The sequence below is a fragment of the Esox lucius genome, chromosome 20, assembly GCF_011004845.1.
Source record: "Esox lucius isolate fEsoLuc1 chromosome 20, fEsoLuc1.pri, whole genome shotgun sequence".
Taxonomy (NCBI): Eukaryota; Metazoa; Chordata; class Actinopteri; order Esociformes; family Esocidae; genus Esox; species Esox lucius.
In genome coordinates this window covers 4,952,978-4,978,826 of record NC_047588.1, presented here as the reverse complement: position 1 = coordinate 4,978,826, position 25,849 = coordinate 4,952,978, and the positions used below count along the sequence as shown (strand labels likewise).

General features: G+C 42.2%; 1 protein-coding gene across 1 annotated transcript in view; it reads left to right on the top strand.

Annotated features, from left to right (window-relative positions):
* rspo2 (R-spondin 2) overlaps positions 1–25,849 on the top strand; it is a 59,974-nt gene that overhangs the window by 8,286 nt on the left and 25,839 nt on the right. Inside the window, exon 3 of the mRNA XM_010905496.3 lies at positions 19,882–20,070. Within this exon, the coding sequence (XP_010903798.1) occupies positions 19,882–20,070 (189 nt within the window). The remainder of the gene's footprint in view (positions 1–19,881; positions 20,071–25,849) is intronic.

Below are 25,849 nucleotides of genomic sequence, written 5' to 3'. Positions count from 1 at the left end.
TTCATTACAGGGCCCCTGGTGCTGAGCTCATTGTCTCGCTCCCTTGCTCTGTGAACAGTGTGAGAGAAAGAGGATGGGAGAGAGAGAGTGAGTGAGAGATAGAGGGTGCTACAGAAGTCTCTGAGAGTTCTTTCTGTCTATTCACACAGTCGGAGAACCATTGGGTCAGAAGTGATCCATCGTCCATGTCGTGCACCAAACCTCATGGTCGGTACTGGCATTTCACGGAGCCTTTTTAGACAGGCAACTAGAGAGAAAACGGGCCTTGTTTTACATAATCATTTACATAATGTTTCAGTTTACATTGGCATGTACCGACAGACAAGCCAAGTGAAGGGTTGTGGGTTTGAATAGAGGGATATGTGCCTGCAGAGATCAGTCCCTTATTATTAGTGTCCACTATCCGGACATATTTTCATAGGCTACATAGTAGCCCGTATGAAATTCAGTCATGTGAAAAATGGAAAAGAAAGAGCTAAATATATTAAAGTAGCAGAAAAAGTAGGTAAAAAATTATTTTGACAAAATAGAGTAATGAAAAAGTATGTATACCCACTGGAAAGTTGTCTTTTTTGTATATATTTATTTAGATTTGGATGGATGGATATCTGAGCTAAATTCCAACCACATTCGCTTAAAAAGGTAACCCAATTTAACACATCATGCAAAAAAAATGAGCTTCGAAACCATTTATGCAATTAAATCAAAATAAAAAGTAGTACCCCCCTACAGTTACCATCACATGAAATGGCTCAAATTAGGATCAGGTTTAGAAAATCATTAGAGAGTTACTTGGGAGGGTCCAGCCTTCCCTAAAGATTAGAAACTTTGTCTGGTTTGGTCTTAACCATATGGGCGTGTGGTAACACATCATGGCCAAGATTAAAAGACCTATCCAAGGCCAGAAGAAAGATTTCAGATTAACATGAGTCTGGGAGGGTTTACAAAACTATTTCCTAGCAATTCGATGTACATCATTCCAGTGTCTGATGAATCATCAATGGAGAAAATTCCAGACTCGCCATCTAAATAGGACAGGTCATCCCAAATTCATCTGAAGAGCAGACCAAAAGATGCTCACAGAACTCTCTAAAACCACGAGGGAAAATCAAGGAATCTGCCGACCTCTTTAGCCAGAACGAATATCAGAAAGACACTGTGCAAATGTAGGCTACATGAGGAAAAAAGAGAAAATCAAAACACAACAGACATTTGCCAGCCAACACCTAGGTGAAGACCGAAACTACTGGAAGAACATGCTGTGGAAAGATGAGTCAAAGGTAAAATTGTTTGTCCACAGTGCAAAATGGTTTAAGGGCTGCTTTGCTGCCTTAGGGCCAAGTCACCTTGCCATCATTAAGTCAACCATGAAATTCTACAATGTACCAGAGAATTCTTGAGGAGAATGTGAAAAACTGAAGCTGAACTGAACAAGATAATGATCCAAAACACAAGGAAACCTTCAACGGAATTGCGAAGAAATGCAATGAATGAAACCCTCGAACATGACACAGTTGAAGCAGTACTGTTAAGAACAGTGGGCAAAAAAATCCTCCCAGTCAATGTAATACACTAATAGACAGTTACAAGAAACGTCTCCAAGCAGGACCAGGTATTGAAGCTAGGGGTCTTAATTTTTCTGCATTATCAAATTACATATCTGTTGATTTTAAAGGAATAAATTATTGCAAAATATAATATCTTTCAGCGTTGTTTGTAAAATTTGGTTATTTTTATTTATCAGTAGTTTTTTCTTTCTTCCTCCCCTTCAGTCACACTTGGTTGCATGTCATGTGCCGGACCTATCCAGGTCCCATTAGAATATATGGATCATTGGAAGCCCCATGGCCGGCTTGGTTGTATTAGTGCATGCATTCATCCCGAAGATCAGAGTTCAATCCCCATCGTGACCCTTCCAACTTTCTCTGTTCTCTTAACTTAAATCACAACTAATAATTCAATAATCTCATGTTTTAATCATAACAATTTTGTATATTCCTGTACCATACTCGTCTACCCAGGTTTTTGTGATCACTGATGCATTGTACTGTAACTACTTTATAATGATTAACTAAATAGTGTTGCTTTGCATAATTGTGCCATTACACCAACATCAGCCTGCAAACCTGGGTTAAATGTTTATTAATAGGCATAAGCTTTGGAAAAATATGTTAGTTCTTGGTTTTCTTCAGAATTCTTATTTTTTTTGTTGTCAATAACAGGCCTACATGATAAATGTGTCTTTACTGCAGTACGTAGGGCCTTTTTAAACTACAATGTCTTCACAAAGTTATCGAAGAAAAATTTAGCCTCTAGATTCTTTAAAGTATTTTATTAACATGCAAGAATCACCTGCTCAAGCTGCTTAGGAGATGTTACCTTCAAAGGTAGTGAAACTGACATCAACCATGCTGTTGCTGAAAATGTTGCTTGCCCCTCTTACATTTCCCCTGGCCCGCACCGGGCCAAACCCTGTCCTGTGGTTCGCATCACAACTGTGTAACCACCCTCCTTATAAAGATCCCAACTGTTTGTACTATAAAAAAGGCATCGATTGTATAGCCCCATCAGCGACATTTCATACTAGCTGTGGAGTAGAGCATATGGTTCTTAACCCTGTTATATTCACCTCTTCTAAATTCACTACACAGTGAGCTACCCCAGCAATTGAGCTGAGCTCAACTTACAGTCCGGGTAACGGCATCAGTGCAATCAATGTCAAACGTGCTGTTCCTAAAAGTTTAGCTTCCTCCACTGACAGTTCACCTGACCCCACAATGATTCCAAAAATTATTGCTATAATCAAAGTGAAAGTGGATTGATAGTTTTTTTATTGCCTACATTTCAATGACAGGACTGTGCACCTTTGCTGTTAAATAATCATAAATAAGCAGAATTCCAGATTTCTGAACTAAAAACTGGGGAAATAGATTTACAACTTTTTACAACTTATATTAAGCCTGAGTAAAGATATATTGAAGCTTGACGGTCAGTGTTGTTGCTGTAATCTTATGGAATGCAAAATCTCCTGCCCTTGAGCTTACGTCATTGGTCCAAGTTGGCTGTTATAGTCTGTGGAAACAGGAATGTTTGGAGCAGGAATATAACATTTTATAGTAAATTTTTATTAGATTGTATATTCACATAGGATTCGATTTTCAAGGGTATTAATGTACAAACCACATTTGTAATTTTGATGTTGTCCATATCTGCCATGTTGATATTGTTTATTTAGTGTTAAAAGTCCTCTAATTATACAAGTCCTGTCTGAAATAAAATCCATTGTCAGGGAAATTTGATTGGTGCTGCCCACAATTTGAGCAAGAAAGCAATCATGAAAATGCATGTATATTTTATCGGCTAATAGTGGCTAACATACCAACATACAAGGAAAAATATTGCTCTCAATGAAACAGGTTTAAAAAGTTAACTGCCCTGACATTTATATTATTGGCTATGAGTTTTAGTATGCTGACACAAATCTGAAATGCCAGTAAAATGCATAGTTTTTTGGGATATGCAGTTTCGATGGCATCATTTGCCTTACAGATTAATAATTTGATTCCCAAAAAGGCACACTTTATTGTGTGTTACTAGTGAAGGTAACACTTAGAGACATTCACATATTTATACGACTAAATAATAGATCTCTTTAAAGGTGCAATATGCAAGTTTGCGCCACCTATCGGCAGTGAGTTGAAAATCATTCCTATAACTCCATTAGGATCTGACAATCATTACTAACTACACTCACCTAAAGGATTATTAGGAACACCTGTTCAATTTCTCATTAATGCAATTATCTAATCAACCAATCACATGGCAGTTGCTTCAATGCATTTAGGGGTGTGGTCCTGGTCAAGACAATCTCCTGAACTCCAAACTGAATGTCAGAATGGGAAAGAAAGGTGATTTAAGCAATTTTGAGCGTGGCATGTTTGTTGGTGCCAGACGGGCTGGTCTGAGTATTTCACAATCTGCTCAGTTACTGGGATTTTCACGCACAACCATTTCTAGGGTTTACAAAGAATGGTGTGAAAAGAGAAAAACATCCAGTATGCAGCAGTCCTGTGGGCGAAAATGCCTTGTTGATGCCAGAGGTAAGAGGAGAATGGGCCGACTGATTCAAGCTGATAGAAGAGCAACTTTGACTGAAATAACCACTCGTTACAACCGAGGTATGCAGCAAAGCATTTGTGAAGCCACAACACGCACAACCTTGAGGCGGATGGGTTACAACAGTAGAAGACCCCACCGGGTACCACTCATCTCCACTACAAATAGGAAAAAGAGGCTACAATTTGCACAAGCTCACCAAAATTGGACAGTTGAAGACTGGAAGAATGTTGCCTGGTCTGATGAGTCTCGATTTCTGTTGAGACATTCAGATGGTAGAGTCAGAATTTGGTGTAAACAGAATGAGAACATGGATCCATCATGCCTTGTTACCACTGTGCAGGCTGGTGGTGGTGGTGTAATGGTGTGGGGGATGTTTTCTTGGCACACTTTAGGCCCCTTAGTGCCAATTGGGCATCGTTTAAATGCCACCGCCTACCTGAGCATTGTTTCTGTCCATCCCTTTATGACCACCATGTACCCATCCTCTGATGGCTACTTCCAGCAGGATAATGCACCATGTCACAAAGCTTGAATAATTTCAAATTGGTTTCTTGAACATGACAATGAGTTCAATGTACTGAAATGGCCCCCACAGTCAACAGATCTCAACCCAATAGAGCATCTTTGGAATGTGGTGGAACGGGAGCTTCGTGCCCTGGATGTGCATCCCACAAATCTCCATCAACTGCAAGATGCTATCCTATCAATATGGGCCAACATTTCTAAAGAATGCTTTCAGCACCTTGTTGAATCAATGCCACGTAGAATTAAAGCAGTTCTGAAGGCGAAAGGGGGTCAAACACAGTATTAGTATGGTGTTCCTAATAATCCTTTAGGTGAGTGTATAAGCATACTGACCAGTCTGAAGCAGTGTCACCTCCAATCGTTGATGCTGGAGCAATGAACACAGACATTTGTTTCAGATCCGGTTGAAGTTAATGGGCCCTTTCATAACTACGGAACACAGAATATACAGCTAAACCAAAATGTTGTCTGGGCTATCTATTGTGTTAAATGCTTTGTCATATTTCAGAGACTCGTTGATGGCTAGCTAACAAGCTTGAAAGCATGATTGTGCTAGCTAGCGCTAGCTACATGATAATAAGACCATTTATGGGGAAACAATAATATGTGAGTTACTAAATGAGGTGTCTATTGTAAACTTACTTGTCCATTAGAAAGTTGGACAACTCTGCATCACTGTTCACATAAGGTTTTCAAACTTCAGCTCTCGCCACCTAATACATGCCTAATCCAGATTTCCCCTCATTTTACTCTGTGCTTCCGTATATTTTAGTATTGTACATGAACCCTAACAAGGCCTGTCATTGGCCCTCACCTCACGCACCTTCAAGGACGTACATGCCTACGAACTTCCCGGCCTTCTGTGTTTTACTTGCAACCATGGCACTGGGGATTGTGTCAGTCCTGACATTCTGCCAGAGACTCTTTTTTTGATGTTAGCTGATGATATGTAAGGGTTATAATCTGATATTTTAAATGGAAAATGCTGTATAAGGCACCTTTAAGTATTAATAAAACATTCATAATGCTTTTGAACATAATGCTTTTGATACCTTCAAAAATAGTGAAACCATTGCAGTTCCCTCTATCATTTGCTCGCACAAGAACTCATCCTTGGTTGCTCTGAACAGGCCCAGACTATACCACACACTGCAATATACTGCATGGTTGCATCTGGTTGATGTGTGGTTGTGGTCATTGTTGTTGGTCTTGTTGTTGACTCGAGGCCGCACACGTTTGTCTGTTTTGTTCTGGCTATATGCCACACAGTGAGGATACAGAGAGAGAGAGAGACCCTCATTTAATTTTCTAAGTGTAATCCAAAGGACATTTGTTAGCTGCTTCTTGATTTGAATGTCACGTGTGGCTCGCACACATTTCAAGCTCATTCAGTGGCTGAATGTGGTTTGTCGCGGGAGGACCTCAATTGCGGTGAGTTCTGCATTCTCAGCTCCATTGTTTTTGTATTTTTTTTCACCGGTCTCTCGCTAACTTGGTTTAACAACCAGACAGTGGAACAAGACTGCGGTAGAGAAGATTGCTGAAGAAAAAGTGAGAGGAGAAAAAAAGAAAGAGAAATCCATTAACATTTTTCAAATTCCTTTTTTATTTTTTTTTACAGTTATGCTCTTCTATTACATCTTGGCTGACTTCTCTTTAACTCTTAACACGCTGTCTGTGCTCTTTAAACAACAGTCACCGGTGGGATGCTAACAGCTAGGTGTTCTTAGGCAGGGGTCATGCATAGTTTGCATGTTTACGAGCTGACAGCTTTTGAGATGGCACAGTGGACGGCAGCAATGCACAATCGACAAATAGACGGCAGATACCATTGTTAAAACACAACGCATGTAACTGTGCTGGCTATTTAAGGTTTGAAAAACAACAGAGGGATGGTATCTAACACACATTGTTTTGGGATGTGGCTAGAGTAGATGTATTAGTATGGAGCAGGACAATTTAGGCATGAGAACAGGCTTTTACGGCGTCAGTCATTATCACAGAGCTCTTTCAGCATATGAGCTTTGTTACCTCAGGGTCATGGGTAATAGCAGCAGCTTGTAAATAACAACCTATTAGTTGCTCATTTGTTCTGTGGCATGTTGACACCTGCCAGGTAGGGACCTACTCCAGGTTGGTTACTTGTAATGATACACTCATGGCTTACATACCACCCGTGTTTTTGGAGGGAAGCCACCTTCTAATTCACACAAATCCCGGTATCTGTTCTTTGTAGGTAACACCTCTTGCTGCCAGTCATGTTGCATTCCTGTGGCTCCGGTTTTGTCTCTCTTTTCCCTATTTATTTTCTTCTTTATCTACCCGTCTACCTATGTATCTCTTTCCATTTCACTTGTTCTCAGTCTCCATCCATCTCCATCGCTCTGTGTCCCACTGTCTTTCTCACTTTCCCTCATTATCTCATTTTCTTATTAAGTCTCTCAGCACTATCTCTCTGTTTCTCTCTCTCTCTTTTGGGTGTCCATTCCTCTCTGGTACGGTTAACGGTTTCACAATCATTGTAATGCCGAATTGTGATTTGTTTTTATTTAGTGTATTTTTTGGTTATGAAAAGTGTTGATTTCATGTGCCTTGTTCTCATCACACCACTGAGAATAATTTGCTCCCTCTGAGGCCCCTTGTCTTGGCCTCCTTCTGCCAAGCACAGAACTGGTTCTTTTTAAGAAGGCAGGGGCAGTGCCAGGTGTTTTCAGGTCAAGTGACGTGGCATTTCAGGCAATCTACACGGCCAGATGTGAACCAGACACCCGCTGAAGAATCAGAGTTGACTCAGACTCCCTGCTGGAGATGTCCACTAACACAAACATTTCGGTGATTCATTTTCAGTGGATAATATGATATTGGAGTTAGTATGAATTCTTGTAACAAGAATGGTATGACTAAAATTAGAACATTTGACATTAATTGCTTGTGAGATTATTCGTTGGTATTTAACGGAGCAGGCTACAAGATTCAAAGTGTTGTGACTGTTTAAAAAGTTCTCATATAACAGCCTGAGCACAGAACTCTTGTACATTTATACATAGTTAGTCATCTTTAAGTGTTTACATTTTTGTATCAACTGTTATGTCTCTGATAACATTAAGTAGTATGGCATATGTCTGACACTGATTTGAAGATTAGGCTGACAGGGTAACACACTTGGTTTATAGCTTGTATTGTTGAACCTTGGTTATACATACCTAGCTGGCTAATGTTTTTGTTTAAAAAATCCATCTGCACAAATTACTAATGTTTTCATCCACTTTGCTGCCAGCTCCTGATCTTTTGATAAAATGTATTGAGAAGTGGCCTGATGCATTAGAGGAATAGGAGTTAGAGGAAAACAACAGTGCTAAAGAAGAGGGTTTTCTGTGCGGAAAGTTGGCTACTGTTCTGAACTTCATGCAGTGAGGTTTCCTGCCCCCAATGCTGCTGAGGTATCGCCAAAGTAGGTACCACACAGGAGGCAAGCGTGAATGACCAGTGGCTTTAAGATCAGGCTGTTTCCCAGACTTGTTCTGTACCGGGTCATCAGCAGACTCAGTCACCATCATCAAGCATCCTTTGGCCATGCTCTTCCTTAATGCTGTGACCGTCTCCAACTTCGGTTGCTGTTGTCAAAGACTCTGCTTCAGTTCAGTAGGCCTGTCATTATACATTGCTTGATGGTTTTTTTTTGCTTGTAAAACGCTTAGAGATTTTGCCGAAGTTCAGTTATTGTAATTAATTCAGTTTTTATGACAGTCATTGGACTATTGATTCGATATAGCATGATTTATCATGTTTGAGTAACAATGTCCAGTGGTTGATCTGTATGTCCCATTGATGTTGTATTTAATTGGATTAATGTCTGGCTTACCCATTTGTGATAATTGGTTTAAGTCACAGTAATGGACAGCTGGATTGAGGAACCTACTTCTATGCCTTCAGTGACTTAAAGGACTCTCAGAGATGTCGTTTACAGGGTTGCCATATTGGAGCTTTTAGCATTAAGTTAATGTCTCAGTTTCATATTGCCCTTTCAGGTGAACAGTCCGTCTATAACTCTGCTATGTGTATCTTTATGGTTCTACCAGATGGGCTGGTTAGTAGGGCTGCAACAACTAATCGATAATGTCGGTAATAAAAATTGTTGGCAACGAATGTCATTATTGATTAGTTGGGGAGCGACACGAGACGCAGCAAAAAAAGATGGTACACTGGAGGAAAGTCACGTACGACCAAAAACCTCCAATTTATGGGATCACTTTATGTTTAAGATTAAAACAAAAACAGTTTGTTGCAACATTTCAAAGGTGGAACTCTCGTGGCAAATGGTTCACAACTGTAATACATGAGCATTTAAAGAGATAACACATTGTAGCCATGATAACAGAAGATGAATAGGGCTCAGCACGGCAAGTTAATATACACATTTGTCATTCATTATAATTTGTATTCATGGAGTTACATTTTTTATTGAGAAATACCTAATATTTAATGCATGGCTGAGTTAAAATGAATGTCATATTTTTCACCACCAAATTGGTAATTTACTGTACTTCTGTACTGTACTGCATGTTGAGTTTTTGTAGCTCCGGCTAGCTAAGCATACATAACGATACTGATGAATTACCCCATTAGTGTCTAATTCATGGAATATTAAACATGTCAAAACTCTGCGCACTTGTGTTACAAAATATTGTCGTATATTGAGGGCCATGGTCGCAACTCTGATGCTCAAATCTGTAATTACATTTTGCTAGCGTATACATTTAGGTATGTTGCTTGCAAGCTTATCTTTGCAAGTTTGTACATTTTGTTTGTGCTTGCAAGCAATATTTGAAAAGCTTGTACAAAATTCTGTAACCAAATATTTGTATAAATTCACCTCGAACAGCAAGCGTATTTTGTCACAGATTCATAATAAGAGCATTTACTGCAATGAATTTGTTGATGTGAGGCAAAAATTCACTTGAAATTTTTACATGTTTACAACGTGGAGAAGTTCTGTATTTCGAGGCTTGTGGAAAATGTATTCCGCAAGCAAGAGAAGGGTAGCCACTATTAACCAATCGGTTACATTTTTACATTTCTACAACCAATACAATTGGTTGGATAAATCCATCAATCTAATGGAAAAAACATATTTCCAGATGTTTTGACATGTTTAATATTCCATACAAATTTGGTGAGTTCTATATTTCTCCAGAAATGCTGAGGCATTTAAATGCAATAACAATTTCCATGAACATTTACAGTATCAGTCAAAAGTCTCTCAACCAGCTTCATGATACACTGGAAGGCTTTTCCAACAGTCTTGGAAATTATATTATGATAACACGTGCACGTGTTTTTATTTGTTTTATAACTACTGCCTACAGTTGATTTAATTAAAGCATGTAAAAGGATAAATAAAACACTGAAATCTTTAATTTATTTTAAATAAAACACTTTATTACATTTATTTCTGGAATTTTCAATCTGATTAATTGATTAACAAAATAGTTGTTAGTTGCAACACTACTGGTTAGTACATCAAACCTACAGAACCGGATATATGGTTCACTGTCCTAGTTCCAACACCTATTGCACATAAATGTTTCCCAGAGATCTGGGGAGTGTTCAAAACATTTCCTGTACTTTGTAATCCGCTATCATTACCTCTGTGGGAAATCCATCCAATAAGAAACAGTCCTCAATTACTGCAGTTAGGTCGTGGAAGTCTCAGTCTCACATGAAAGGTGGTGTTGTGATTGGAGATTTTGGAGCCAGCCAAAGTCTCAGGGAACGATGCTTTGAAGTTGGCTTTTTTTTGCGGCACGGACCATGAGTGAAAGCGAGACCGTGTCTCAGCCATAGGCCACCTGTGGAGTGCTCCACTTTTGACCTTGTGGATCACCTCAGATCTCCATCCAGCCTACAGGGCTTGAACGGGGGTGTGAGGTTGTATCTTGTTAAAGGGTTAATGAGGTAGAACTGTGCGGCACGGTTCAGATTCACCCGCTGGAGAGAGGGAGGGCCGCTCTGTGAATGTATACTCTTTGTGTGTGTGCGCACATACGCTCACGTGAGAGTGTGTGTAGTGTGTCATTCTGTGAGGAGGTTTTTGTTTGTTTGGGATGCCTCGAATAGACCTGAGCCATCAGAGAAGTTTGTTTTGGCGCTACTGTTACCTAGTAGGGAGAAGCTTGATATCCATCCACCTTTTTTTTCTTCACATGGGGAACCCAAAGAATCTCTCGCTGGTGGAGAATAAGCAAAGGAGAGAGAGGGTCCAGACTGGGCCATGTGGCGCAAAAATGCCAAGCATGCACAGCCCTGTCCACTCCTCACAGGGTGTCCCCTCTCCTCTCCAACAGAGATCGGCTGAAAAATCCAGGACACGTTCAAACACCCATGGGGAGTGAATTACCAGTGACTCGCAACACTTTGAGCTACAGGTGTGAAAATGAGGTGTGAAGTTTATGTGTGATAAATTATCAACAGGTGTGCCAATTTGAGAGCCACCTCATTTGACCTAAACACTCCCGTTCTCTCGTTCGACCCACTTTACCGGGAGAGGATAAACACATTTGATAGGAATTTGGGGAGTGGAAAAATACCAAAATATTTAACCCCCCCTTCAAAAAAGAAAGGAGAACAGGGCAGCAGTGGAAGATAAAGAGAGCAAAAAAATGCATGTTAGGAACATATACCATGTGTTTATGTGTGTGTGGAGTTTGATTGAAGTTTTTCTCTGATGAGTCACCGACCACCTCTCTCTGTCCTCCTGCTCTGGAGGGCTAGTGGACCATGTAGCACCTGCACACGTGTCTATCGGCTCAGACCCCTTTGAGCATAGCAACATGAAAACCACATGGCGTATAAGTTAGGGAAGTGTGTCAGCTTGAAGACAATAGTAGATCCTGCAGCAGTCTCCGGAGGACATGTTCCGCAGTGGCAGTATGTACGTGCTTATAAATCCATCTCGTAATGAAATGAGTTAAATCGAGTTAGTAAATTATGTCATAATTGTCATGCTTTTTGTTGAGATGGCATATAACCTCTTTCATGTGCCCGCTTGAGGACCTTTACATCCAGATGGTGCTCATTGCTATGACTGTGCATTTCTGTTCAAAGGAGTCTATGAGACTCCAATCCTTAGTTTAAACCTGAATTAGCTATTTCTAAGGGAGAACTAGGAACTGGGTCTGGATTCACCTGCACTGGTGCTGTAGAATATGTGGGTGGGGAATAGAATGTATGCAGTTATGAGCACCTGAAGTTTTGTTGTTTGGGTCTTTACTTCCTATTTGGACAAAGTGTTTGCATTAGAGTCCAAACAGGAGATGAGACATTAATTTCCCTAATTTCTCTGTTTCAGTTGAAGTCAGACCCAGATGCTATTGCACTGATGTCTACCATTTATGTAGACAATGGTAAATGGCTTAAATGGTTTCTCGAATGTATTCACCACCATCTTTGTTATCATCTTTCAAAATACATGTCATAGCTATTCACCTACAGTTCTGGGGGGCTCCTCTCTTTTTCATAGGGGAAGGATTCAGACCTGGGCCACTATGTGAGTGCAATTAACTACTAGGTGAAACCCACCAGGTCCCACCATTACCCAATTTGAAATGCCTTGAAAAATGGGAAGGGGATATAGTAGGCATACTGTAAAAGTGCCTCATAAGAGGGTATGACAATATTGGGGGAGTCTAATTCACGATCTTCAAATATGGCAGACGTGATATTATTGTTTTGTGCCCTAAATAAGTAATTCCACAGTGTGTTATGTTCATGCTGTTTTGTGACTTTATAATGACCTCCTCATAAAACAAATGTGTAAAAAGAAAATATACGGTAAGATAATCAATTAGACGCCTTTTTGAACACATTCTTCAAGAATCAATGTCTAAATTACCACTATGCTGTTATTGCAGATGTTTCCTTTTAATTGGCAGGGTTATTCTCATTTGGTTGTTCATCACATGGAGAAAATTTGGAAACAGGCCGCAGAGCATACTGCTATACCGTTGGGTCAGTCACCTTTTCAATTTTCATAAAAGTAAAAATAATGAGCTTTCTTTTACTTGAGAACCTCCAGATGTGAGATCTGACTCCAGTACATGGGACTTAAGTCAGAATCATCATAAAGAAATGAATCAGAATGTGAACCAACCCGGATTTTCATATAGACATGGACTGTGTGAAGTGCATTGAGTTAAAGCAACGAGGAGCCCCTTACTGAGTTTTAGAGTTAGACAGATGGGTGAGAGGTTCTCAGAGTGTTTCCAGATTGTGTCTGAAACGCACTACGTTTCACTTTTATGTGATGCAATATGGGCTGATATTTCTGAGGAAACAACAACCTCTGTGTTATGAATTGGTTATCTACAGATAGCGTTTTAATTTCTGAGGAAAAAGTCTTAGTTTCAGTAGCACTCTGACTTCACCTGTATTAGAGATGAAAATAGAAAGAATTTACATTCTCCTTCATGAGGATGATGTTAATTAAATTGTAGGAGGTTGCACGTCTTTTGACACAGTTTAAGTCATGAGTGGGACATTTTTTAAGGACTGAGTGAAACGTGAGTAGAGAGTGTGTTAATTGCAAGACTGTGGAAGGTATATGCATAGAAGAAGCTGTCCTGGAACAGGCTGTTGGCCAGGGTTCATCCACTTGTGGCCTCCGGGCCAAATCACACTGAGAATGGATTTGATATGGTCTTCCAAGGATGTGTCTTCTGTACCTGACATTGAGTCAGTGATTTTATCGTGTCAGTTCCTCATATACTTTAACTGGTACCTGTGCATGGAAAATACACCACCCACACTCTATTTTCTAATAGAAACTGCCGGTTCTGACTTATGTGGCCGCTAGTTCTTCCTATTGCTTTGTAGATCTCTTGCTCCTTTCAAGTGATGTGATCAAATCTTTATGTGCCTGCCTGCTTGCATGCTTTCCTGGTGGGTCAGTGTGACAGGAACACTGTGGCTAAGCTAATAAGTCTGAAAACAAATGTGTTTGCTCAGTTACATGCTGCAAAATCATTATAAGCAGCGGGATTGTGCCAAATTATAAACATGTGGGTGCTGTACGATCTGTTAAAGTAAACTTAAAAAAAAGAAGAAAAAAGTAGACCCTAAATCCTGACTGTTTCCAGCTGTAAAGGAATCGAAGGCGAGTTCCAACATATTTTCTGCTAAATTGGAACAGAAAAGTGCCTTCAGTGCATAAGGCTGGTGTGACCCCCACACCCCCTCCCAACACATGAGGGGGAAGTGTGACTTCCAGAACCGTGACAAATAAACTAATATGCAAAAACTGTGGGTGATTTGATGTTGTTTTCCACGTACCGACTTTAACGAACTAGAACAATGTGCAGCCGTTCTGGGTGCTGCTTAACGTTGGGTAGATGCTCTTTTTGCAGTTTTACAGTGAGGAATTGGCTGTACAGCCTCTCGCTGCTACAACATAAGCCTCAAGGGTTACGTGGTTTAAAGAGAGATCCAGCCAGTGGTTGGGTCTCCAAGTTCGTCACTGGGCCATCCTGTTGGCGGTTATAACGGTGTCCCGCACGGCTCTCGCCCAGGGGTGGCACATCCAGACCCACTGAAATGAGATGGAATGCCTTCTCTGTTTTTCTCTGTCTTTCTCTCTCTCAGACTGAATAACAGTAAGCTGATACCGTCATTGAGGGTAAAAAATAATAATAATCATCTCCCCAATGCTATGAAGAAAAGTACAGATATATAGGTTGGCGAAAGGCCCTCCAAACCAGGCTGGAGCTTTGTACTCTTATAAATATGAATGGATCTGTAACAAAAAGTGTAAATCAATTTTCTGTCATCACGTGGCACATACATTCTTTTGTACATTATGCTCTTTCTAAACTCTGGGCAAAGTTGCCACTGGTAAGCTGGTTATAGATACCCACATATTATAAGATTAGGGTTATCGCGTGTAGCTGAGGAGACACATGGGAATAGAACCTCTTGTGTTACATTTTACATGTTCAACCCTTTACATTTTGATTCTCGCACACCTGTCACAGGCTGGTATGCATTGTGGGATTGTAACCATAAAATACTCAAATGCATTCGTAACATATCATACAGGTCGATTCAAAAGTAGAGATAGAAACAACATATGTTATATATCACAAAACAAATTATCTAGCACACAATTGGATGGGTTACATTTGCAAGCACCTCTTTTAAAGCTCTTGGCTGAAATTATTCAAAAGCACTTGAGTGCATCGTTTACAGTCACCCCCTACATAAAAAAAGCATGCACCATTAATCAGGCTCTGAGTGAGTTTTGATGCATAACAGTGTTCATTACTCACTTAGGGAAAGCCTGACGATGAGAGAGACCCCAGCATGACATCCCATCTGTCCTTTCACACAACAACATCAGATCCCCAGTAAATATGCCTCAGTGATGTGGGCAGGAGGCAGATGGGATGGGTGGGTCCAGGGGCAACTTGGCATGCAAAATCCTTCGCCGGAGCAATCAGTATCCTCACAAAGCCAACACTCCAAAAACTTTGCCTTTTTATGGCTTAAAAGTTGCAGAAAGTCCTAATGAGTCTGTGTGGGTGACAACGTCATGGGAGCGATAGGTGCGTGAGAAGCTGAAGGTGGTTGACCCAGACCAGGTTTTGGCCCTGGTACGTTTAGCTCCCCTGCCTGCATGTAGGGCTTTGGCAGTGGCTGGCGACACCCGTCACACGGAGTCGTTAAACGTACCTGAGACGGGGTGTGTTCTTGGATCTCCCTGTCGGCCCTAATTGCTCTTGAGCGGTGTTCAAAACAAACCTCCCAGCAACCACGCAGCTGCCCCACTGAATGAAACCGCTGCACTCCAAACATCTCGTCATCGTAACCCACATTATGGGGCCTGTGTTTCGCATGGATGGCGAACCAAAACGTTGTGTTCACCTGAATGAACTAGAATATCTCTCTCCAAACTGGGCAGCTCGACTGGAATCTGTTGGAGGAACATGGTGCCTCTCAGTTGAAATTGGATTTGATTGGATTTCATAGTCTGGAGACTGAAATCATTGTTGAATGTTGTATTTTGTTCTCATAGATCAAATTACACAGTTTGTTTTATTTGAACTGAGGGTATGATGGAAAGTATCATGGAAGCCCAGAGACAGTCAAATGAATAATGTTTCACTGGAAGTCAATGAACTAAGTAGACTGTTGATTACTTAACGTAAGCAATATTTTTTTTTCGAGAAACATATCAGGACCTCCTGGTAATGGAAAAAAAATGCCAGCAGCCATTGGTTCAGTTGGCGCACTATGAATAAAGAGGTTGCCAATACAGTTTAGAACTTCGTACATACCTGTGTGTTCAGTTGCTATCTGCATATCTTACACTGGCAAATACGAAAAGTACCCTTAAACCAGCTACTGCAAACAGTTAGACGTCTGTGGCTGTATAAGGATTTCTCACACTATTATCGAGGTGGTGCCAGTGGGAGACCAAAATGAATGTCAGTTCCACTTCGCAATACAAATGTCACATTCCAAATGAATTGGAATATCTGTCCTGTCTGTTCGGTTAACTTGCTGTGCTAAGGAACTCTTGTGGCAATGTCTTCTCCAGTTAAGTTCAAAGAGGCCCTGGTCTTTGTAAATACAATACTTTAGTCACAGAGGGATCATTAGATAACCGTCAGAAGTGGGGATTGCGGAGATGTTTAGTTTCAAGTCCTATTTATTCTGTGGTTGAAACTATAAACTATGTTGGTTGATCATGGAGAGGGAGGGGCATTTATAATGGCGTTAAGGGCTCACATTCTGTCTCTCCACAACCTAAAAAACAGGGTGTGCCATGGCATCCATAATATCACAATGACCATTTCCGCTAGGCCTACAGTATGCTAAGCGACAAAAGATTCAAAGTGAAGAGAGAGATGCTGAGGAACTACAGATGTAAAAATCTGGCATGTGAACATGTTGAAACGTGGTCTGCGTAGCTGATTGGTAGGTTTCGAATGTATTTGCTGTTCGGAAAACAATTTATGTACAACGTCAACTGCTGCCTATAACTCAGAGCATTGGAAGTTCACACAAGATTCTGTCGCTGTGTGTTTAAAAATGCACATGGGTGCCAAATTAGGTTAACATGCAGTCATTTTTCGGAGAGCCCAAAATTCCGCCAGACCGATGCACTTTGATCGTCTCCTTTCGAGTGTGACTTGAAAACATGGCCATAGATGCTGTTTACACATCCGAGCCGCATTGGCTTTCAACGTTTCTGTTGGAGGCACTGTAGGATGCAAGCTACAAGAGCAGATGGTTATTTTTCATGTCTGATTGCTTTGCCATGGACCTCCTTAATGGCTCGCTGTCTCTCTGTGATCCACTGAATTGGTGGGTGCCATACTGTTTTAGAAAACCCAAATATTGTTGATTTTAAAAACTGTTTTGTGGGATTTTTCATGGTTATTGTTGGTTTTCTGCACGAATCTTGTGAGAGGTTTGAATCTTGAACATATGTTCCTGTTAAATATCCAGGTCAGTGTAGGCGTGAAATTGAAGAGAACTCACTGGACTGCCTTAGAATGCAAAACTGTTTTCTTTTTTGTAGCTTATTCATATCTGGTTTACATCGCTGTGTCTTAGAATTGATGACTGACAACAACCAGCTGGCCATCAGATACCTTGATTTATAAACGTACTGGAGTTGGACAGGGCCACTCCAGACAGACAGATGAATGGACAGACTGAATCATTGCCTCTCAGTATTTGTAATTTGGGCTTTGAAAGTGCTCCTGTCTTAATGCCTGGAGAGCATTTCCTCCTGTTTTTCCATTCATAATTGAAGGATGTGGGATCTGTACTGGATCCAAATGGCACATACACCACTGTTGTTATCCTAAATCAGTATCTGTTCAGTAACTGCGAGGTTAGCAACAAGCAAAAATAATGTTGGTCACGCTCAAGACACTGTCACTGAATGACTGACGAGTCAGGCTGAGGTGATCCGGGCATAGTGAATGACTGACGAGTCAGGCTGAGGTGATCCGGGCATAGTGAATGACTGACGAGTCAGGCTGAGGTGATCCGGGCATAGTGAATGACTGACGAGTCAGGCTGAGGTGATCCGGGCATAGTGAATGACTGACGAGTCAGGCTGAGGTGATCCGGGCATAGTGAATGACTGACGAGTCAGGCTGAGGTGATCCAGGCATAGTGAATGACTGACGAGTCAGGCTGAGGTGATCCGGGCATAGTGAATGACTGACGAGTCAGGCTGAGGTGATCCGGGCATAATGAATGCATAGTTAAATGGACGCTAATTGGAGGCAGCAGTTCCATTAGTTTTCTACCACTAATCTGAGATGGACCAGAGGCACTGCTGTTCAGATCGTGTGATTAACTAACCCGTCCGGATGTTGGAAATTAGGGACCTGGTTTGTGATAGTAGTGCCCAGCCCTCACTCAGTTAGAACTCTCTCCCCCAATGGGAGGGAACCACACTCCGTGATGTCTCACCAATTACTTCTTTAATCCAAGCCTGGTTTTTTCGTTTCTCAGCATTGTTTGTTAGCAATCACGTTTGGACAGGTTTTGGCAACGGGAAGTATGTTTGACCAATTTACAGTGGATGTCAGGTCAATGTAAACACACCCCAAGTGTATATTCCACATGAATTTATGGGCTGCGTGATGCGGTGAAATACAAAAATTCAGCATGACAACATGAAACCTGATATGTGTTGGCGAAGAATGTCATCACTTTGTGGCATTGTTATCATTGAAAATGAAATGGCCTTAACTCCACAGTGTCATTTCTCCGTCAGTCAGAGTGGACAGAAGCAAGTTGTGTTTGACATCCTGAAGTCCAAGGAGAAAACAGAGGATGCGTTGCTTATATTTGGATGTTTGATGTTTATTCTGAATCCTCCTGGAACTGTTACAGTATGTGGCTTCAGTGAATCAGATCGCAGCCTGGAAATATCTGGAAATGTGTTGATGTATCGAGGTCTCCCGTCCTTGCCGAGTGAGTAGTGGTGCTGTTTTGGAGATGAACCATCACTGCATGACGAATAGGACATGGCTAGGCCAATCTGGATGTGATCGATGAGGCGTCGTGGTGAACTTAATACCCAGAGACGAGCACGGACACACCGTTGAACACTTCATTCGCTACTCCCCAAGACAGAGTATGTCTGTGTAGTCTGGCAGACGGCGTTCTGCTCTTTATGTCTTCTTGACTCTGATTCAGTCTTCAACACACTGGGTATGTGTGAACCGTATGTCAAGCAATGATTCTGATTACAAACTGCTGTTAGATTTCCGCTTAGCTGTTCCTTGTTGTCTTTAAACAGGGCTGGAGAAATACAATACACTAACTCATGGCCTTTGGAGAAACATGCTCTGTTTTGTCTCCCTCAGATGACTTCTGCTGCATAATGTTTTATTAGGCATTGTGGTAGGTCCAGTTGGAGGGAGCTGTTACCCTATCTCTGTCTGTGATATTAAAAACTTGGCGTGGATCGATAGCAGCGTCTCTCTCGTTTGCAGCTATTGTGTTCGCCCAAGGACATTTTCCTGTAAACGGGATCGCTAAGGAGTTTACATTGAGACGCTTATTGTGGATTGGACTGGCTGTTACTGGCTCCTTTGTCCTCCACTGGCAACTTGAGCTGGGCCCAGAGTCACTGTGGTTTGGGGCTTTCATCGGCTGTCTCAACACAGCATCCAGGAGGGCAAGTTCTGAATAGAATTAATGCAATATTCACATTCAAAAGCAATCAGCATTCGAGTTGCAGACGGGAACCAAAGTTTGCATGACTGACAAGTTGACAAAATTGGAACAGATTTCCTACGAATTAGAGAATGTCTCTGTGACATATCTGTGACTATTGTTTGGTTTGTAAGTTTTTTCCCCCTCCAGTTCTGCCTCAAGTTTACCTTCGTCCTAAGCTCTGGGGCTATCCACAGTTCGGTTTTACCACCGTGACTGGGACATGTTGTTAGGCCCACTGAACTTAGCGTTACATGTTAGTTACAGTGGTTGTAAACAACCGATGGCTGTCATCATTCATAATGACGGGAGTGTGTATTCAACACTAAAGTACTTCTCCCTGCTTTTGGGGGTCCAGACGTGTTACTGTGAAGCACTTGGCGAGCACCGCCAGGGTAAAAAAAAAAGTTTACTTGGGTGATTGCTCGATCGGATCGCTCTAACGGGTCGTATGAAGCTAATCCCACGTTCTGTCCATCTCTCATCTCTCTCCCGCAGCTAGCTATGGAGCCAACCTCATCTGCAAGGGCTGCTCTGTGTGTTCTAAGGACAACGGTTGCGTGAACTGCCAGCCCAAGCTCTTCCTGTTCCTACGGAGGGAGCGGATGAGGCAGTACGGCGAGTGTCTGCACGCCTGTCCATCGGGATACTACGGCATGCGAGCTCCGGAGATCAACATGTGCTCCAGTAAGCCCCCCCCCTCCTTTTCTCCCTCGTCTTCTCACATCACATGATTTATTGACTCGTCACATGCCCCTTATCCCAGGACAAGGGAAGACACATGCTTTGCATTTCTAACGGTTGACCCGTTAGCACAGGTGGAGGTTAGTGCAGAGACATGTCTTTAAGAAGGGCCTCTGATCCAGGGGTCAACAGTGTTGTCCCGTAGGTTGAATCTGATGATCAGGGGCTAATGATGTCTGGTTAATCTGGCTCCTCAAAAGACAGTGACACATTCAGAGGCTGCTGTGGATGGACTTCAGAACAAAGGCCAGGACTTCACTGACCCAGTGAGAACTGGGCTGTTCAGGTTCTTGGTTTTACCTCTGTGCTTTGTTTTTGTGAGATATTATTATAGCAGCCCAAGAGTTTGTAGACGTTACAATTACAAACATCAGTACCACTATGTGCATATTAAAGCAAGTTAAATTGTTTAATGGATTCAAGGCACTGGCACATGGCTAATCAATTATGTCATTCAGATGGGAAAAATATCTTAATAATGATTTAAAGGAAAAACATGCAATCCAAATAGACATGTGCGTTTATCCATATCAATCAATCAGATGCATTTTATAAAGTCCTTTGTACATCAGCAGTCACAAAGTGCTTTCACAAAAAGCCCTTTTACATTTCAATTCAAATAGATACAGTGTTGTGTGGGATCTTGGTCTATTTCCAGCTGTAGTCAGCTGTATTCAATATTAAGATAGTTTTGTTCTCTTCTGTTAAAACAGACAGTGCCTTTAGTCATGTACCATTGACATTTAAAAAGGAAGGACATGCAGAGTCTGTGGTCTAGCCTGGGTTTCTGAGCACATGAAGTGTTTCCCGTCAGTAGACTAGTTTTCAATCCGAGGCTTTACCTTTCATCCCATCTTTCTGTACCCCCTCTAATTCATTACCTGTATGAATAAAGTGAAATATGCCCGCAAATTCAGTATATTGTAAAAAAACAGTTGTAAAAAAAGAAGAAAAAAAACAAAAATGCTCTCATGGCTTTAAGCAAAAACATTTAAATAATAATAATACAAAATCCAGTTAATGGAATGTCTCCCTCTCCACCCGGTTTGACCAGGCTACGCACCCCCTTCTCATAACTTCATTTTTACATAGAGTCTGGCCTGAGAGAGGCCGGCTTTATAGCTTCAAAGAGAGCCTGAGGTGTTGGCTGAGTGTTTCATGCGAAAACAGGGAAAGAACGTTGAACCCATTGGGTTCTGTTAGCCAAACTTGACAGACATGCCGAAACGAGACCCCAGAGGAGCGTGTCGGGACCTCCAGGCCCAATAATCCAGACGCCCAGCAGACACCGGAGAACAAACCATTTCGCTGCTTGGCCAGTCGCTTGCTCTCTCCAAAACCTCAACACAAATGCATCCGCTGGTTCTGTCAGTCAGAGAAATAGAGCTGGTTGACGACGGAGAGGCCTGCCTCTTGGTATCAGTTGGGTTCTCCTCCCTGAACACATGCTCACCCTCTCCCTTCCCCTCACCTAGAGAGTAGGGCATGCAGTCAACCTACCTTCGTAAGTGAGCCAACATCGGAGAAGAGCCTTCCCTTCTCAACTTCGTCCCCTCCTCCATCTCCCTGTCCTGCGCCAAGTTTGCCTTTTAAGCGATACAGACACGCGGCAAGTTAATCCGAGTCCTTTTCGGAACAAAAATTGTACCATTGTCACGTAGCATCAGATCTCGGCGGCTCGATTCTACTTTGATGTGATTGTGATGTGAGTCATGACTTGATAATCCCCCCTTCGTGTTTTCACCTTCCTCTTTAGGTTCTCCTTAGGTCCTTTCCATCGAATAGTTTTGGTCTGTAGGCCGCAACGGAGCGCTCTGTCAGGTCGTCTGTAGTTGTCAGATCACTGGGAACTATTTGTATGTTGATACGGCTGCCCGGGTTCTCCCCAGAGCTCAAAGACCCCAGGGTTTCGTCTCGGCCTCCCTGATTGCCCCCTCCCGCCACCACTGAGCAGAGGCAGTGGCGTGCCCCTGTTCTTCCAGAGGCCTGGAACGTGGGATCATGTCTCTTATCATGGACTTTCAAAACAGCCTCTGAAATCACTTAAGGAGCAGCTGCTTATTGTTATAGCAGAGTTTGTCTGCGTGATCTTATCTCTTTCGAGAATGTTTTGTGGACTGCCCGGGTAAAGACAAACCAAGCAAGACGAGAGCGAGGGATAGGGAGCGCGATTGGGAGATGTTTACTCACTCACTCCCAGGCCCAGGTCCAGGCGTTCTGAGGCAGAAATCCCAGGGCTAATTCCCCCACTTTGTTTCACAGAAGGCCTGGCAGTTGGGCGTTAGCGGACAGGGAGATTCTGTCTTCCGGGTCCTCTAATGCCCAGCTGTATACTTCTAACTTGGTGACGAGCATCAACCGGGCGACTAAAACGACTAGTGACTTAATTTAAGAGAGAGGGTCAAAGTTGAAGCTTGGGAAATTGGGAAGGGAGGATGATGACAGAGCATTGGTTACCGCACAGGGAGAAGAAGGAAAAACAGTGTTCCAGAATTTTCTCTCAAATCAAAGCCGTTTCCTCCGTCCATCCATGCACTCCACCGTTATCTGACTGCTTCCATATTTTAGATGGATTAACTCTCATTTACTTGCTGTATATTTCTCTCCGTCTTTGCCTCTCTCTCTGTCTTCTCTCTCTCTGTCTTCACTCTCTCTCTCTCTGTCTTCTCTCTCTCTCTGTTTTCTCTCTTACTCTCTTCCCACTATCTCTCATTTCCCCCATTCACTAACCCTTTCACTATGGATTCTCTTCCCCTCTCTCTCTGTATTCTATCTCACCTCCCGCCTCTTTGACTCTGTATTCTCTCTCTCTCACATTCACACACACACACACACACACACCTTTCAGCAGCCAACGATAAAGAGTTTGATTTGAGCCCCAAGTCCAGCTGCAGTCAAGTAGGCACTTATCAGCTCGATCGGCCAACTGCTGCGTGCTTATCGGGCTGTGTGTGAGTCAACCAGCAACTCCAGTGTGGAGATAACCATCCAGATCCCCATCTGGTTTCTACACAGTGCAGTCCTCCTGTTAAGTGCACATATATGACATGTCAGAAGTGATGTGTTACTTAGCCAAGCGATGTGTACGCCTGGAGCCCCTGTACATACCCATGCCAATACAAACCGTCCTGTCTCCCTTTCCGTAGACATCTATCCGCGTGCTCTATGTTTAGCACCGGCGTGCGCGGCGTTAATTCATTCCTGAGCCACGGCGTAGTTCCGTATCAGCCGTCAGCTGTGTTTTCCTATGGGTTTGAAATATTAGGGTGGATAACAAAGTGTGGAGTTTAATGGGAGTGTTGACAGGAAAGCATGAGAGCAATACTCAGAGCCCCCCCCCCCCCTCCCCCCCACGGGGCTGTGTAATGGTTTAAAACACTTGAAATGGAGTGATGAAGCCCCCCAACCACCATCTTCTTCTAAGGTTAATGTTTTTAGAGTGGGTTAGATTGCCCCAATATGGCCCACACACACTCCATAAACACTCATACATTTTAGGAATGTCTATGCTTGTTGGGAAATAGTGTTCCTATTGAAAATCATATTTTACTTAACCCTAAACGTAACCCGTAAAACCTAACTTTAACCACAAAACTACAAAATAGGCATTTTGGCGAGGTGTTTAAATCCTGGTCCTGCAAAGAGTGACACAAAATTGGCTCAGCCATTGTTGGCCGGTAAAAGACGTTCACCAACAGCATGTGTGTCGATGAAAACGTCCTGATTCTGCGGGCTGTGTAATAAGAGGCAGAACGTCTTAGCTAGAAGCTTATCGGAGGACGCTTTTCAATCTTTAGCTCTCCCACACCTGCTATAGTGTAGTTGTGGCTAAACAAGTCCACATTTGGACATTATGAAAATCTGGGTAGAATAATACAATATATAAAAGAAACAAAGATAAATGTTATTCTTCACCATAAACCTAAACATAATTTGAATCCTTACCCCAGTTAAAATCAAACCACTCAGATGATAATAATATTTTTCTGCCTAAGGACCAGCAAATGTCTGCTGAAATGTTGAATATTCCTATCTTTGTATTTTACCAACCCCTGGATCAGAGGCCCTTCTTAAACACATAGCTCTGCTTTTGCCATAGCAATCTGTCATGCTTACAAAAAACTTGGCACAGAGCATTGCCATGCCATGACACATATCAAGCAGAGCCAAGGTATGGCCAATATCCTGAACGGTTGTTTCCGATATCATAGCTCGTCCAGTGCCAGTATATTTGCCACTTCAGACTTTTCAGAGATGATTTTTAAAGCCTAATTTTAGTTTCCCTTTTATTCTACAAAAAAATTGGTTGCTGAATATCATTGTGGCGTTTCGTTAGTTCTACTATATTTCAGCACCAAATTTGTCGAGGGCTAGTTACACAGTAATAAGATGGTTTCATTTTAAAGTGCATCACAGAAGTTTGGTGTGTGAGGTGGACCAAATGGGGACTGAAGCTCTGTGAAGTAACCAACCCATAATACCATGAGCTATGCTGGCAAATCCACCTCTCACAGTCTGTGGGTATTTCCATTGCACATATGAATCAGAAAAATGCCAGTTGCTTTTGGCCTTTGTGCCTTACCAGGGGACAGTTAATCATCACAACCTTTAGAAACCACAGTTCAGTCCCTCCGCCAGACAACACAACGGACATGACCAAAACCCTAGCGTTTCTCTTGAGGACGGCAGTATTGGTTTTGTGTGACGCTCCTTGTGTAATTGAGCATGGTGTGAGTGGATGGGCTGTCTATGGGCTGTCACTTGTATCCTATCCGCCCACTGCACCTTTGATTGACTGTCCGGATGCTGGCTATTGGCTGGGCTAACCAGATACAACAGTTAGAGCCTCTGTGTCTGGGCCCATACTCCCCTGAGTCTAAAGCCAGGCACAACACACAGGCCTGTCCAGAATCGCTGACAAGTCTGTCATGTTTCCTCTCTACTGGCCCTCTCTGACGGACATAAACACAGCCACTATCTCGGCCCCGGCCATTCGTTTTGTCAGGGTGTCAAATAGTGAAAAAAGAAGAATGTCAAAGGGAAGAACAGGCAGCCTTGTCCTGTGCCATGAACTCTTGTCATCGCTGGATCTATCTGACACGGCTGGGCAGCAGCCAGAAAACGAAGGGTTAACTGGAAGCCAGGAAGGTCGGAGCGCTGTTAGCGCTACGCTAGCTGCTTTGCTAAGAACAGCTTGGAGAGGAAAGCTGGAAAAATGGGCTTTGTTTTCCTCCTTTTCAGTGCCAGGTCTTCTCTGTGTCTCTGAGCAAGGATATGGACTCAGTGGTTGCCTGTTCAACAGCAGGTCTGGTTAGCATCGTGGAAGACTTTGTGGCTTTTCATTAGATTGACTGGTCTGGCCACTTTAACCCCACAGTTCACGATAAATTCCCTTCCTGGGACCCAAACATATTCTCTGTATTTTAGAAATTATTTTAAAATGTTTTACATTTTCATATTGGCGGTGGAAGAATAGCATAGATGTCAAGAATGTTGGGCCAATAAGGGTAAAAAAAAAAAAGAAATATGTATCCATGTCAACCTGCTTTAAGAGAGTTAAAACACATGTTTTGCCTGTGAAGATGTATAGAGGGAAAACATGGTAGTCCAGCAAGAAAATCTTTTATCCTGACCTTTTTCTTGCTTCTATGTGAAATCAAACCCCAATAGCTTTGAAGAAACGTTGCCTTATTTGCTACGTGTTTCTGTCACTCCATGCCAG